Genomic DNA, 15088 nt, shown 5'->3' with positions numbered 1-15088 from the left:
TTTGAAATTACTCAAATTTAAATAATTGATACACAGTGGGGTGACTATTCTCTGACACCCAAAATTGTGCTATGCATATCATGCATGCCAAGCTATGCATATTATGCATACCATGCTCATTTTTGAGAGACTCTTTTTAATAAAATAATTTGACATTCATGGGTCAGAGACCTGTCTCAATGAATATTTTTTGAATGACTTTGAATGCTTTTATGATACATCACATAAGCTGGAGGCTATGACCATTTTTTAAAATAATAACTACCGTCCATGCATGATTATTTTCTTTGATACTGCCTACCATATAGGATGGTCATTATGGAAGAATATGGGTGAAATAATTAAAAACAACAGCAGTGTTAATATAGATTTCTTTCATTCTCAAAGTCCCAATCCCCAGAGCTAAAAAAAAAGAATTGTCAGTTTTTTTTCTTTTTTTATTTATATATGACAGCAGAATGCATTACAATTTTTATTACATATATAAAGCACAATTTTTCACATCTTTAGTTGTATACATAATATGTTCACACCAATTCTTGTCTTCATACATGTACTTTGGATAGTAATGATCATCACAAGGAATTATAGAATTTTTTAGCTGAATGGAATTGTCTGAGGTCTGCTTTATGTAGGAAACCACTGGAGTTTGAATTATTTCTTGTGATAACTTTGCTCATGGTTCAGAAGAAGCTATCAAACTGCTGAACTGTTTGGAGAAATAAGAGGAAATATTAAGTTTTTTTCACTTTGGCTTAAAACTGAGTAAGTCTGATTAGGATCACTTCCAAGCCTTGCTCAGGTGAGAAAATCAAGCTCCAAAGAGGATTCTTTTAAGTCAGTCATTGTGACATGATGTATGGGATTTTCTCCATTTTATGCTGGGACCTTGTAAATTCTCCTATCATAAGATAAATTATGCACCTAATTTTGGCTTTTTTTCAGTCAACATTGTATTGGTGAAATTCATTAAACATTTCTGTATAGTTTGTTCCCATTTCTATGATTTATTCCATTATAAGAATACACTACATATTAGAGAAAACATTCAGCCTTTGGTTTTGTTGGACTGGCTTATTTCGCTTAGCACTAGGAAAGAATAGTGTTACCTTAGATTAGGTAGAGGGAAGTGATGGGAGGGGAGAGGAGGAGATGTGGGGATAGGAAAGATAGTAGGATGAAACAGACATTTATTACTTTAGGTATATATGTGACTATATGACCAATATGATTCTGCAACATGTACACTCAGAAAAATGAGAAATTATATCCCTTCTATGTATGATATATCAAAGTACATAAATGCATTCTATTGTCACGTATAACAAATTAAAACAAATAAAAAATTAAAAATAAATAAAAAAGAACATACCACAATTCATTTATGCATTCTACTGCTGATAGGTATATGGGTAATTTCAGTTTGGAATTCTTAAACAAGTAGGCAATGAAAGCCAATTATATGCAGAAAAGTAGAAGTGTTAATCGGTATCTTTGAATGTTCTTTTCATTCCCAAAACTCCCATCTTCTCCTACTGAGGGAATATCTTTTAAAGTTGACCCTCTCAGTAGTAATGTAAGTTCCACATCTTTACTTGAGAGCTTAGGAAAAAAGCCTGCTGGATATGAGCTCCAAAGTGTAGCCCTGCCTTACATTTTCAAAGGGAAAGGCAGTCTTTGCTGAGTTTACATATTTCATAATCCTGGCACTATAGAAAGTAGGAACAATAAGCCTCTTTCCAATTTAAAAGATTCAAAAATCTCACCATTCTCCAACATACCCAAATTAAACAGTAGTAATAAGTTGGAGAGGAAAATGCATTTGGGCATTTTTTCAAAGATTTGAATTTCAAAGAGTTATTATTACACATAACAAAGAGAGGGAAATGACAATGTATTTAAATAACCCTCACTAGAAACTTCACATTAAGTACATTTCAGACACAGCTTTAAGATGCAGAAATTAGAAGTTATTATTCTGGCAGTATTTCTTTCTTAAGGTTATCTTACCAGTCCAACAAGCTGCCAGCCCTATAGTGAGATTTCTTCAAAGGAACATAAAATCTCTAGACTATAATCAAGGTTTGCTAAAAGCAAACCATGGCCCCAAACCACTGTGGACCTCACTATTGCAATAGTTTTGCCTGTATTAATTTATGTGTTTAAAGGAAAAGAACTCTATCTGCTATGATACATCACAATAAAGTCCATCTTCTATACATAGTAATTCTATTAACAGCTTCATTGACAGTCTTCCTTAAGAGTGTTACTACTAAAACTTTGCATAGTGGTTAATAACCACCATTGTTGCTAACTCATATTTGTGTTTTGTTTCTTGGCTCACTAAACATAAGGTAAAAAGCATATATTAAAGCCAGTGGAGTTTGGCAGTAGTCCTATATCTGCCACCAGTTAGTTGAGTGACCTTAGACAAGTGATTTTAATCTGATACTCAACTTTGTCCTCTCCCCTATAAGGCAAATGCTATTTGCTAACAGCATAATGTCTTATTTTTAAAAACTAAACCTCAGAATTTCATTAGCTTCACAAAATAGAATTTTATTTTTTGCTCTCATGAAGCCCAGTGCAAGTGCTCCTGGTCAGCAGGTAAGTGTCTTCCATGTGGTAATTCAGGGATCCAGGCTCCTTCTACATTAACATTCACCACCCCGTCCCTTATGTTTCACCTTTCTCTGCATCCAGCCAATAAGTAACTGATCTGAAACTGACCAATTTCACTTCTGGACACATTCTGCGGGCCAGGAGGAGTCAATGGCAATGCCTAGATGAAAAGGGACATGGGAATGTAGTTCCAGGCTAGGCACCCCCTATCTCAGTCAAGTTCCACACTACAGAAAGGATAGCTTGTGAAATTGAGATGCTTTGTGAAGCTGTTTTTGTTGCTGCTGTTAACATTTTAGGCATTCTTCTCAAAAACATCCTCATTTCACACCAGCATTTCCATAATCACACTAAGCATGGCAAAAGATGAGTAAGGGGTGATTACAATTAGCAATACAGCTGCTATTGATGCCCAAGGCTCAATGTATGACACCAACAATATTTTGCTCAGTTTCCTCTCAGGAAGGCACCAAATTACAGTAGTCTCTCCTCATTTATAGTCTCAGTTATCTATGTTAACCACAGTCTAAAAATATTAAAAGGAAAATTCAAGAAATAATTCATAAGTTTTAAATTGCATGCTATTTTGAGTAGTTTGATAAAAGTCAAATCCTATTCTGTTTTACCCCACCTGGGATATAAATTATCCTTTTGTCCAATGTATCCATTCTGTATATACTACCCACCCATTAGTCACTAAGCAACCATCTCAGTTATCAGATTGACTATGACAGTATTGCAATACTTATGTTCAAGTAATCTTTACTTAATAAATTACCCCAAAGTGCAAGACCACTGATAGCAGTAATTCAGATGACAAATAAAAGCTATGAAGTACTTCCCTTTAAAAGAGGAAAGTTCTCTATTTAATAAGGAAAGGGAAGAAAAGTTTTATGCTAAGATCCATGGGAATAACAAATCTTCTATTCATGAAAATTGTGAAGAAAGTAAAAGAAATTCATGCTAGTTTTTCTGTCATATCTCAAACTGCACAAATTACAGCCACTTTGCATGATAAGTGCTTGCTTAAAATGAAAAGGACATGAAATTATAGGGTTCTATACTATCTACAATTTCAGGCATTCACTGGGGGTCTTGGGATATAATCTTTGAAGATAAGGGGGTACTGTTGTATGCTAAACTGTAAAACATCAGCTATAGAAAAATTCCTGTGATATTATTCAAAAATCATAATAAGAGAGACATACAGATAAACCCAAGTTTCCACTTCAGTGTTGGTAGCAGAAGGGCATCCTGTCTCCCAGGGCCAGCCACTGTCCAGAAAGGAACTCAAAGAGGCTGAAGAGAGTCCCAGAAAGCCACACTAAGGAGGCTGAACCTCAGTGACCATTTCCAAGTTGTGCTAACTTAGTGGTGTAGGAAATTAGCACACCTAGAAAACATACAATCAATCAATCAATTTTCCTTTTCTAATAACAATATCTGACATTACTGAATGCTTATTCTGTGCCAGGCAGTGCTTTGTGTACTCACAAACATTAGTTCATCCAATATTACAATAAGCCTTTGACATAGATGCTACTTATTATCTTCCCTTCATGAATGTGACACCAAGCCATGAAGACATTAGATCAATTGCACCTGTGAGTGGCACAGCTAGGACTTGAACACTGAAACCTGACTCCAGGATTCACTGTGCTTGTCTCTGTCCCCTTTACTCCATAAGGACTCACACCCATCACTGCTTTGCCTACAGAGCTTTGTACGTAGTAAGTACTTAATAAACACCTTTGAAGGAGTAATGAAAAGAGGTGAGGGGCCAGCATGTTGGCACATGCTTGTAATCCCAGCCACTCAGAAGGCTGAGGCAGCAGGACTGCAAGTTGAAGGTCAGCCTGGGCAATGTAGCAAGATCCTGCCTGAAAATTGAAAAACATAGATAAAAAGGGTTAGGGGTATAGCTCTGTAGTAGAGCACCAGTGGCTTCAATCCTCAGACCATAAAATAAATACATGAATAAAATTAAAAGGTTTAAGGCTCAGGTTGCCTGTCTCTCAATCTGCACCAGATGAACCATATATTCAATTGGGTTTCTGAGAAATAGAGCTTGTTTCAGGGATTCAGACCCATGACTGTCCCATGCTGCTTATCTCACCATGTTAAAGCATCAAAAAATATAAAGTTTCAGAGAGACCAGAGGAATAGGGTTGGAGATAGGATGATAATAGGATGACTTAGTCAATAATGGTATATACTCTAAATTTTGAATTAACTGAGTGAAATTCAAATGCCTCATTGTAAAATTGCTAAACAATGTGATAGACATTCTAATTAGCCTAAGTTTTACATTTCACAGTGTATATATGCAATAAAACATCACCTTCAACCCCATTAATATGTAGATGAGTATGACTTGTGAATCAAAAATAATTTATTTATAAGTCAATCTGGTTAAGCCACGAATTGGCTTTACCAAAGAAATATTTTGTCCCAATAAATATTTATTCCACACATATTTATTGATCACCTGCCCTTTGCCAGACACAGATAAGGTGGACATCAATTTAAGGGGCTAATGAATTGCCAGGGAAGACCAAGTTTGCTTTTCAACAATATTGGAAGAAAAGATAAATGACCTAGGTTTTCTTGAACATCGCCTTGCCAGAATTAATGTGTGTGTATGTGTGTGCGTGTGTGTGTGTGTGTGTGTGTAAAATCTCTTCCCAAATTCCTATGTTAAAATCCTAAACATCAAGAACTCAGAATTGAGGGTTTTTGGGGACATGGAGACTAAAAAGGATATTTCAGTTAAAATGAAGTTATTATTGTGGCCCCTAATATTGATGGTGTCCTTACTAGAAAAGGAACTGGAACATTATCCCATACCAAGGGTAGTCACTGTGAAGACACAGGGAGAACATGGCATCTACAAAACAAGGCAAGAAGTCTTAGATAAAACCTACCCAGCTTATACCTCAATATAGACTTCTAGCCTCCAGAAATATGAGAACAAAATTGTCCTGAAAGCTGTATACTCCCTGGGACTTTCTTAAGATATCCTTTTTACCTAGTATTTCCATATCTGACAATCCAGGCTATTGCCTATATTTCTACAGAATGACATGTGCCCTGGGAGTCTTGCTGGAGTGTTGTTTTTAAGTTAAAAAGAAATAAATTTAAATGTTATTCAATTAAGGAATCAGTAGATGAATTATAGTACATTCCATCTTATGAAATGTTATAGAGATTATTTTTCAAAAGCAAGATGATACCATGTGTACTGACTGATATGATAATCTAACTAATATTTGCTTTCTTGGTTTGTTGTTGTTGTTTGTTTGTTTAAACATAACAGGCAAAATAGTTAAATGACACAAAAAACAAATCCCACGCAGTGTCCATAAGGTGATCATATTCATGTATGAAAATTCAAGGTGTGTGAAGGCAGGAAAAATAAACATAAAAAAACTCCAGTCTTGGGGTTTTGTGATGGAAACAGCATAGCAGTTGATGTTATTTTTTTTCTGTATTGTTTAACTGTTCTGTATTGTATGCTTCTGTTAACTGTCCACAACTGGCATTACCTCATACGTTACTTCTGTAGGATTTGAAGTAATCTCTTTTTCTGTAGCACAATAGTTATACAAGGGCTGTAGTGCAACAGAAGAAGAAAGGTCTGCTGAGATTCACAGGTAGCCTTCCTGAAGTGACACTTAATCTGAGACCGGATTGGAGACATAGGGGCAGAGCTGAGATGAGGTGGGGAGACTGGGAAAGAGGGAGGTAGAAGGTAGAGGGAATAGGGTGTGGCTTTAAGGTAAAGAAGGTTAGTAAGTTATGATAATAATGAGAAGGGATTTAGGCAACACATTTAGAAATGTATCAACAACTGGACCTCAGAAAGCCTTGGGAGCTCAGATAAGGATTTCAGTTTTGTGGTTAGGTCAATGGGAAATCATAGAAAAGGGTTAGGAGAAACAGTATGACACAGGTTTACATTTTAGGAAGATTGGTAGAGAACCCTTTGGAAGGGGACAAGTTTAGTAACTCAGATGAGTTTGTAGTAGTTGGGGGAGAAATGATGGTGGCACAGATAGTCTAGTGACAGTAGTGTGTGCAGTAGGCAAAATCATGTCCCCATGTATGTCCATATCCTAATCCTGGTAGCTGTGGATGTGTCACATGAATTGCAAAGGGGAACAGAGGCTGCAGATGAAACTGCCATTGCTAAAAAGTTGTCATTAAAATTGGGAGATAATCCAGTTAAGCCCTATACAATCACAAGTATCCTTAAAAGCAGAAGAGAAGAGACACAGGAAAACGCATGAGATGGAAAAAGAGGCAGACAGGTGCAATGTTGCTGGCTTTGAATTCACAGTCAGATTCTAAGAGCTAAGGGCCACAAGTGACCACTGGAAGTTGAAAAAGGCAAAGATGTGGATTTACCCCTAGGTCCTCCAGAAAGGGACACAACCTGCAAACACCTGATTGCCACCCAGTGAGACTCATTTCAGACACTTGACCTCCATAACTATGAGATAAGTTAGTCTAATCTGCTAAATTTATGGTAATTTGTTACAGCAGCAGAAAGAAGCTAATTCAGTGGGGCCGCCATGAGATGTGCAGATGTAGTAAACTTTGGGCGGAATGAATAGGAATTGGTGATTATTGGATGTGCAGGATGAGTGAGGTGGAAAAATCAAAGTGGACTCCCAAAATTGGATTCAGCAACTTGATAGGTTGTGATATCTCTTAATATATATGTAAAAGAACAGGTAGAGCAAGTAGGAAAAAACAAGATTTGAGTTTGGAGATGAAACTGCAAAAATACGGAGTCGGAGAGAAGTCTGGAGTATTTCTCTGTATTTTGGATCATTGGTTTAAGGAAGAAATAAGCTAATGGTGTTATGATTTTCTGGATTATAAGCATGGATGTTAAATCACAAGGATCTTATTTTATTCTCTGTGAGGAGTTGTCCAGCTTCCCTGTAATGTTTTTTTTTAATTTTAAATACTTTTATTTATTTGTTCTTTTTAGTTACACATGAGTGTAGAATGTATTTGGATATATTATACATACATGGAGTATAACTACCCATTCTTCTGGTTGTACATAGTGTGGAATTACATTGGTTGTGTATTCATATATGCACATAGGATAATAATGTCTGATTCATTCTTTCCTGTTCCCATTCCCCCTCCCTTCCCTTCATTCCCTTTTGTCTAATCCAAAGTACTTATTCTGCCCCCCCCCCACACCATTGTGAGTTAGCATACACATATCAGAGAGAACATTCAGCCTTTGGTTTTTGTAGGATTGGCTTATTTCACTTAGCATGATCTCTAGTCTTACCAGCTCAGCAATGCAATTTGTAATGTCCTAAAAGGGGTCTTTCACAAAAGACCCAAAATCTCATAGTTAGCTTTATTAACACCCATTATTCTCTCCCACAAGATTCCATAGGAAAGGCAGGATGGTGTCTCTGGCAGAGAAGGTAAGTACAGTGCAGTGATAACACTGCTCCATAATTAAAAGCATATGCTTTGAGGTTTTGAGGTTTAGTTCTGCCATTCTCTCATCTGGACTCTGAGCATCCATTTCCTTTTCTGTAAAATTCCTCTCTACAATTCTCTTATTTAAAAGCAGGGAAATGTTAGTTCTTTGATAGTTGCCTTCTTATAGTATTGCTTGAATGGCACAGCAACCACTGGGAAATTCACAACCAGGAAGGGAATAGCAAGACATTTCTGTTCTGGTTCTAAAAATCTTTGGTATAGCATTTTCAGTGCTTGTCCAGATAGGAACACATACAGAACATTTTTCAAATGATTTTTTTTGAAATAATTCCTATTTTTCTTTTCAAAATGATCATAACTAAAATGTCAAGTAGACTTAGCAACAAATAGCCAAATTATATTTGAGAGTATATTTTATGTTCACTAAATAAAACCAAGGGATGTCATGTAGAGTCTCTAATTAGGTACAATTTTCTGTCACTGAAAACATTGCAGACCTTCAACCAACCAGAGAGTAGTATCAGAATCAAGACTCCTTTGAGTTAAGGGAATTATGTGATAGCTAATATAGTTGCCCAGATTGGACATACTTGAAATTTCAGAGCAGCTAAAATTGAAAGAGAAAAATGATGAGCATCCGGAGCTGCAAGGTATGAGATGATAGTCAGATGTTTGCATTAGCTTTTTTCTAAACAACAATGTATTCCAAAGCATAATGGTTTAAAGCAACAAGCATTTATTTATGTCCTGATTCTGGAAATTGGTACCTGTGTGTCCAGCTCAGTTTGGTAGTTTTGCTGCTGGTTTTGACAGGGACTTGCTCATGTGAATAGTTGCAGGTCAACTGGACAACTAGGCTTCTGGGGCTTGGCCAGTTGTGGCTGGGATGACAAATAGCTAGGAACCATGGCATCTTTATTTTAGCAGGAAAGCCTGCTCTTATCCTCATGTGGGCTACAAACTCCAAGAGCAGCAAGAGGGCAAACCTTAATGTGCCTACCCATTCACATTTCCTTTTGTCCCATTGGCTACAGCAAATTGTATTTCCCAGAGTCAGTGAGAGAGAGGCCTATTCAAGAGCATGGACTTTGTGGATCTTTTCTTCAATTTGGATCTTTTCCTCCCCTGGGTTTTTGTAGTTCTTTATACCTTGGCCTAATTGTACCTAGATGTTAAGATCATCTAAGCTATGTTTATAAGTTTTCTTGGTATATAGTACTTAATCTTTTTTAAAATTAAGTTTTTCAAGAGAGAAAATACATCAGAGTAGTTTGAGCTCATATCATCTTCATTAGTTTCCCAAATTAGTCTGAAGTAGCAACCAGGATGAATGGGATGGGTTTCTACAGAGTCGGGGAATTCAAGGCTATGAATGGTCTGTGATCACTGGTAAGAAAATATTTATCCAGGCAGAGGATAGATAAAACTGGAAGGCAGAAGGAAAACACTGCCTGAAAAACAACAGCAAATGATAAAAAGAAATTGACACCATAATGGAGAACAAAGGAAGGTAGAATATTGAGAAAGAGGAAATGAAGGGAGATGTTAATGTGCATGAACCTCTAATACTGCATAAACATACTGGGTGATTTGGGTCTGTCATCCAATATTTTTATGTTTGGATACATGCATAAACATACAGGGATATTGTATATTTGGATACATGGGTACCACATAAACATACTGGGTGATTTGGGTCTGTCATCCAATATTTCTGGAGCCCTTCAATAGGGCAGACATTAGCAAACAGTAATGAATAAGTAGACAGCTTCCTTTCTAGGACCCTACATACTAAGAGAGAAAACAGACGCTGAACACACTGTCACATTTCATTATTCACAGTTGGATGAATGCCATGAAGAATATGTATATAGAACAGTGAGAGTGTATAACGCACATATTCCAATTTAAGAGCTGAGGTAAGGCTTCAGCAGCAAAGCAACTCTTAAGCCAAAACATCATCTTTTATAAAGTCCACAACACTGTGTAGAGGATTCCCAACAGGATCATGATTATCCTACTCACAGACAGTAGATTCAGAGAGGGAAAAGCCACTACTCAAAATCACAGCTGATAGGTGACCAACCCACCATTCAAACCCGAGTTCTCTTACATTTTCTCAATACCACAAAGCCTAACATACCCCTTTTACTTATTTTCTAGAGATATTCTAGTCACTGGATATATTTTACATAGATAAACTGTATTGTTTTAAATAAAATACATTGTACAAAATTCTAAATACAATATGCAACGAAAAGTGAATCTTCCTCCCTGGCTTATGCCCTGAATTCTCTTCTCTACAATGACAGTCAAATTTCTTGTGTATTTCCCAGAGGTATGTAATTAGTTCTTGTGGCACATACTTTGTTCCAGGTGTTTTCTAAGTGTTTGACAAATGCTTACCTGTTCAGTTCTCTAACAATAACTATATGGTAAATGTTATTATTAGCCTATTTTTCACCCATATATATTCTGTTTTTGGATTTTAGGTGCATACCAAACTTTGAGATGCTTCTCCTGGCATACTGTTCAGCTTTTGCTTTGATAATACCTTGAGAACAAGCAAGTCTAAAATTTTAGTGGCTGACTTACAGACATGCATTTCTCACCTGGGAGTCAGCTGTGGCTGAACAGTGGATCATTTAGGCTTGCCTGGTCTTCACTCTGAATTTGGTTTGTGTCCACTTCATACATCTCTTCTTCTAAGGCTGAGGCTGAAGAAGCATCATCTGCCTTGCAGAGCATCATCTTAAGTGGCTGGAACACATGGGGGAAAGTGAGAAACACACCAGCACCCAAACTGGTTTATTGATTCTTTGATCAGTAGTCTGTTGTTCAAAGCAGGTTACAGGCCAAATCCAAAGTCAGTGGTGCAGGGAACTATATATGGAGAGTCTGAGGAGAGAACAAAAAAATTGAATGAAATGAATCTGTAGACCCTGACAATCCCTAACTTTTATCTTTTGCAGCTGGTATCTAGAGGTATGACTGAAAAAAATGTAATTGTGGATGAAGTAAAAGTAACTCTTTCAGGTCTTTTGTTGGCAAAATATAAACAGCTGCCTCTATTCTCTTTGTATTTCCCAGGTTGTTGCATCATGTTTGGGAAGAAAAAGAAAAAGATTGAAATATCTGGCCCATCCAACTTTGAACACAGGGTTCATACAGGGTTTGATCCACAAGAGCAGAAATTTACTGGCCTTCCCCAGCAGTGGCATAGCCTGTTAGCAGACACAGCCAACAGGCCGAAGCCCATGGTGGACCCTTCCTGCATTACACCCATACAGCTGGCTCCCATGAAGGTATGGCAAGGATCTGTCTCTAGGTTGGCTTAAGCATGCTCTTATTTGATACACTGAACTGTCCTCACAGGAATGTTATAAAATACCTAAGCCACGCATTTTTTAAACACCCACAAATTAGCCACAATTATTCTTCAGGGGTTGAAATAGTCACCATTTATGATATATTGGAGCACAAAGAAAGGAAACTTAGCTTTCAGATGTGCATTATATTAAAAATCAGAATATAAAATTCAATCACTAAAAAAAAGGAAATTTTCATTTCCTCTTTAAATGGTAGTTTTAAGTCTATGGTGAAGAACATTATTCACCCCCTCTGATTAATTTTGGGAATAGCCTCCAATCAAATATTACATTAGACTAACTTTAGTTGTCTTCCATTTGCTCTCAAAATATTTAAACATTTTAATAATAAATTTAATATGATTTAAATTTTAAGATTTAAAAGATATATATTTATAAATATATGTACACATTCATATGTGCACATGTATATTTTATATAAGCAAATATATACACAAGCATAGATCTTCATACAAGAATACATATATATCTTCACATCTATCTTTATTAACCAAGAGAAAGCTATTTCAAACAATAGCTAAAAACATTGAGTCATAGGATAGGATATAATTTACCTTAAATAGCTAGTAGATTTGGGGCAAGGAACAATAATTGCATTAAAACAGAATGCAGACCCATACATTTCAAGTATGTCAAATTGCTACAAAGAAAATTCAGGGATTGCTGCTTCCTTCTGTGCTTTTGAATGCTAAGAATTCCGTAGACTATTAGGCAGTTGATCAGAAGCTGTCTGTGGGAATTAAATATCATTGAAGTCTATCAGCATATTATCTAATATATCATTCATGTTTTCTAATCCAGAAAAAAAAACACAATTCAGATTTTCCTCAACAAGCCACAAAGTATTTTTAAAGGACAGAAGAAGGAACACTTTTTATAAATTATAGGAAATGTTTCTATCACCTGAGCTATCCAAATTAGAATTATGCTTCCATTATTATGCCTGGTCTTGGTCATTCTGTTCTGCTATGGGTATGTGAGTCTCCTTTACAAGGTGAGTACTTACTGAGTCTTATAATCTGCATTCTATGAGTTTAATTTTCTGATAGGATTTTTAAAGTTTTTGGAGAAGCTATTATAATCTTAAGCACAAAAAAGGTGAATATCTGAGAAAATAAATTTCCAACAGGTATAAGTTGATACTTAAAAGAAACTGAAAAATTAACCAACTCTACTAATTAACACTAGAAAATATTCTGTAATTGAACATGATTTTCTCCCTAAAAGAAGGCTAAAACTTCTCTCTAACAACCAAATAACAGGACGGATCATATCTGAAAGGTTGGTATTATAAAGTTTTAGGTTTTTAAATTATTTATTTATTCTAATTTGTTATACATGAGAGCAGAATGCAATTCATTTCATATCACACATATAGAGTACAATTTTTCAAGTCACTGATTACACAAAGTATTTTCACACCATTTGTGCCTTCATACATGTACTTAGGGTAATGATATTTATCTCATTCCACCATCATTCCTACCTACCCTTTTGGCTTCTCCCTTCTCCTCCCTCCCCTTGCCCTATCTAAAGTTCCTCCATTCCTCCCATGCTCCCTTTCCATCGCCATTATGAGTCAGCATCCTTATATCAAAGAAAACATTCAGCCTTTGGTTTTGGGGGATTGGCTTACTTCATTTAGCATTATATTCTCCAACTCCATCCATTTACCTGCAAATGCCATGATTTTATTCTCTTTTAATGCTGAGTAATATTCCATTGTGTATATATACCAAAGTTTCCCTACCCATTATCTACTGAAGGGCATCTGGCTTGGTTCCACAATTTAGCTATTATGAATTGTGCCAGCATAAACATTGATGTGGCTGTGTCCCTGTAGTATGCTGTTTTTAAATCCTTTGGGTATGAACGGAGGAGTGGGATAGCTGGGTCAAATGGTCTATTCCCAGATTTCCAAGGAATCTCCATACTGCTTTCCATATTGACTGCACTGATTTGCCGTCCCACCAGCATTGTATGAGTGTGCCTTTTTCCCCACATCCTCACCAACACTTATTGTTGTTGGTATTCTTGATAACTGCCATTCTGATTGGAGTGAGATGAAATCTTAGAGAAATTTTGATTTGTATTTCTTAACATCCAAAGTTTTTATATAACCCAGAAAATGGAATGGAGAGTATGTCTAGAGAAGTCCTCTCCTCTTGATCATCATGATGAAAGGGAAATTCAAAGTGAAACTAAGTCTTATTTCCTTACCCTCGAATACTATTATCAATATCACTGGATAAGGAACATTCTAGAAAGGAGGCAGGGTCATAGAGAAGTATCCTAGCTGAAGATCCAGGAATGTGCTGTCTTGTTAAAAGTATGTTTATTACTGAGCAAGCACCAAGTTTCACCTATTTCATCATGATTTTCTACTTGCCCTTGGTGTTAGCTGGTCTTGTCTGGCAGTGGAGAAGCAGGCTTCCATCTCAGTGGTAACCCACCATGCTCAATGGGAATAGGAAAACACTGTAGATAACTTTTTTCATGGCTTTGCTCATTATCCTTTGCTCTCTGGTAGAATTTAGCATTCTCCCACTGGAATTTGGATAGAATTTACAGTCTCACTGGAATTTGGAGCAATATTTCTCTATTATAGCACTCCAGGGTCCTGTGATACTATGATTCTCTTATTCATTTTAATGGCCTTTCTAGCCCCGATGCAAATGTGTGAAGTTTCAGTGTATGAAATGGGAATATTTGCTACAGTCATTTCAATATTTAACTGGTTATGACTGGAAAATACACCTTGACTATAGAAAAAGCCCTGGATTTCTGCAAATGGAACCTCAGGCATAATTTTACCACAAAGAAAACCAGTAAGTAAAATAAAAACAGAGAAGGAATGACAAAATAATATCTAGCTAGGTTGACTCTCCCCCAGAAAGAGTGAATCTAGTCAGATGTATTTAATGGGCAAGCATCCAAAAAATTCTGTGTCTCATATTCTCACTAAATTCCTTTAGAGTGAACCTATTCCTCTCTGAAAATCAGTACAGTTAGCCTTACTGGCTGATGGTGGACAACATTACTGGTTAAAGAGAATCCCATTTTCTCTGCCAGCCCCTAAAAATAGGTACAATTAAAAAGGTTTAAGGTGCCAAAGTATGCCATGCAATTTGGTTGATGCCACTCTTTAGAAATGCTGTCTCTGGAAAAATCTTCCAAATTACTTAAGAATGGCATATAAACCATGTAAAAATATATCTTAGAAGTCAACTGTTAGAAGTAGTTGAAATAAGAGGTTATGACAGAACTGACAAAAAGGACTGAATACTAAGCATAAAAATTTTGCAGGCCTAAAACCACTTTGACTAAATTTTTTAAGTTAAGTAGAACCAATAGTCCTAGTTTGGTCAAATTGTCCTTCTAAAGAGGAGAAAGGAAAATGGGAAAGATATTATGACATAAAAACAGTCAATAAAAAGTGGCATCATCCCATATGTTGTAGCAAAGTGCTGTTCCTGTATTCGTCATTCAGCTCCAGCCAGAATAGCGCTGAATGGAAAGCCACCAGTGCAATCAACAGTCTCCTCTGTGATTGCCTGGGATTTCCCTTGTTCCTATTCAGAATCTAAGTTATCTGTTGT

The 15088-nt window shown here is 36.4% G+C and overlaps 1 protein-coding gene across 3 annotated transcripts in view; it reads left to right on the top strand.

The window, feature by feature from the left end:
* Positions 1-15088, top strand: part of Pak5 (p21 (RAC1) activated kinase 5) — a 290034-nt gene that overhangs the window by 167626 nt on the left and 107320 nt on the right. For 2 of the 3 annotated variants that reach the window (XM_048811304.1, XM_048811305.1), the window contains one exon: positions 11191-11405. In XM_048811304.1, coding sequence (XP_048667261.1) covers positions 11202-11405 — 204 coding nt within the window. In that variant the 5' untranslated portion in view covers positions 11191-11201. Of the gene's footprint in view, positions 1-11190; positions 11406-12290; positions 12484-15088 lie in introns of those variants that run through there. The other variant, XM_048811306.1, reaches the window with a different exon arrangement.

This window comes from Marmota marmota, unplaced genomic scaffold (assembly GCF_001458135.2).
Source record: "Marmota marmota marmota unplaced genomic scaffold, marMar, whole genome shotgun sequence".
Taxonomy (NCBI): Eukaryota; Metazoa; Chordata; class Mammalia; order Rodentia; family Sciuridae; genus Marmota; species Marmota marmota.
The sequence above is the reverse complement of the archived record's forward strand: the minus strand, read 5'-3'. Positions and strand labels throughout refer to the sequence as shown.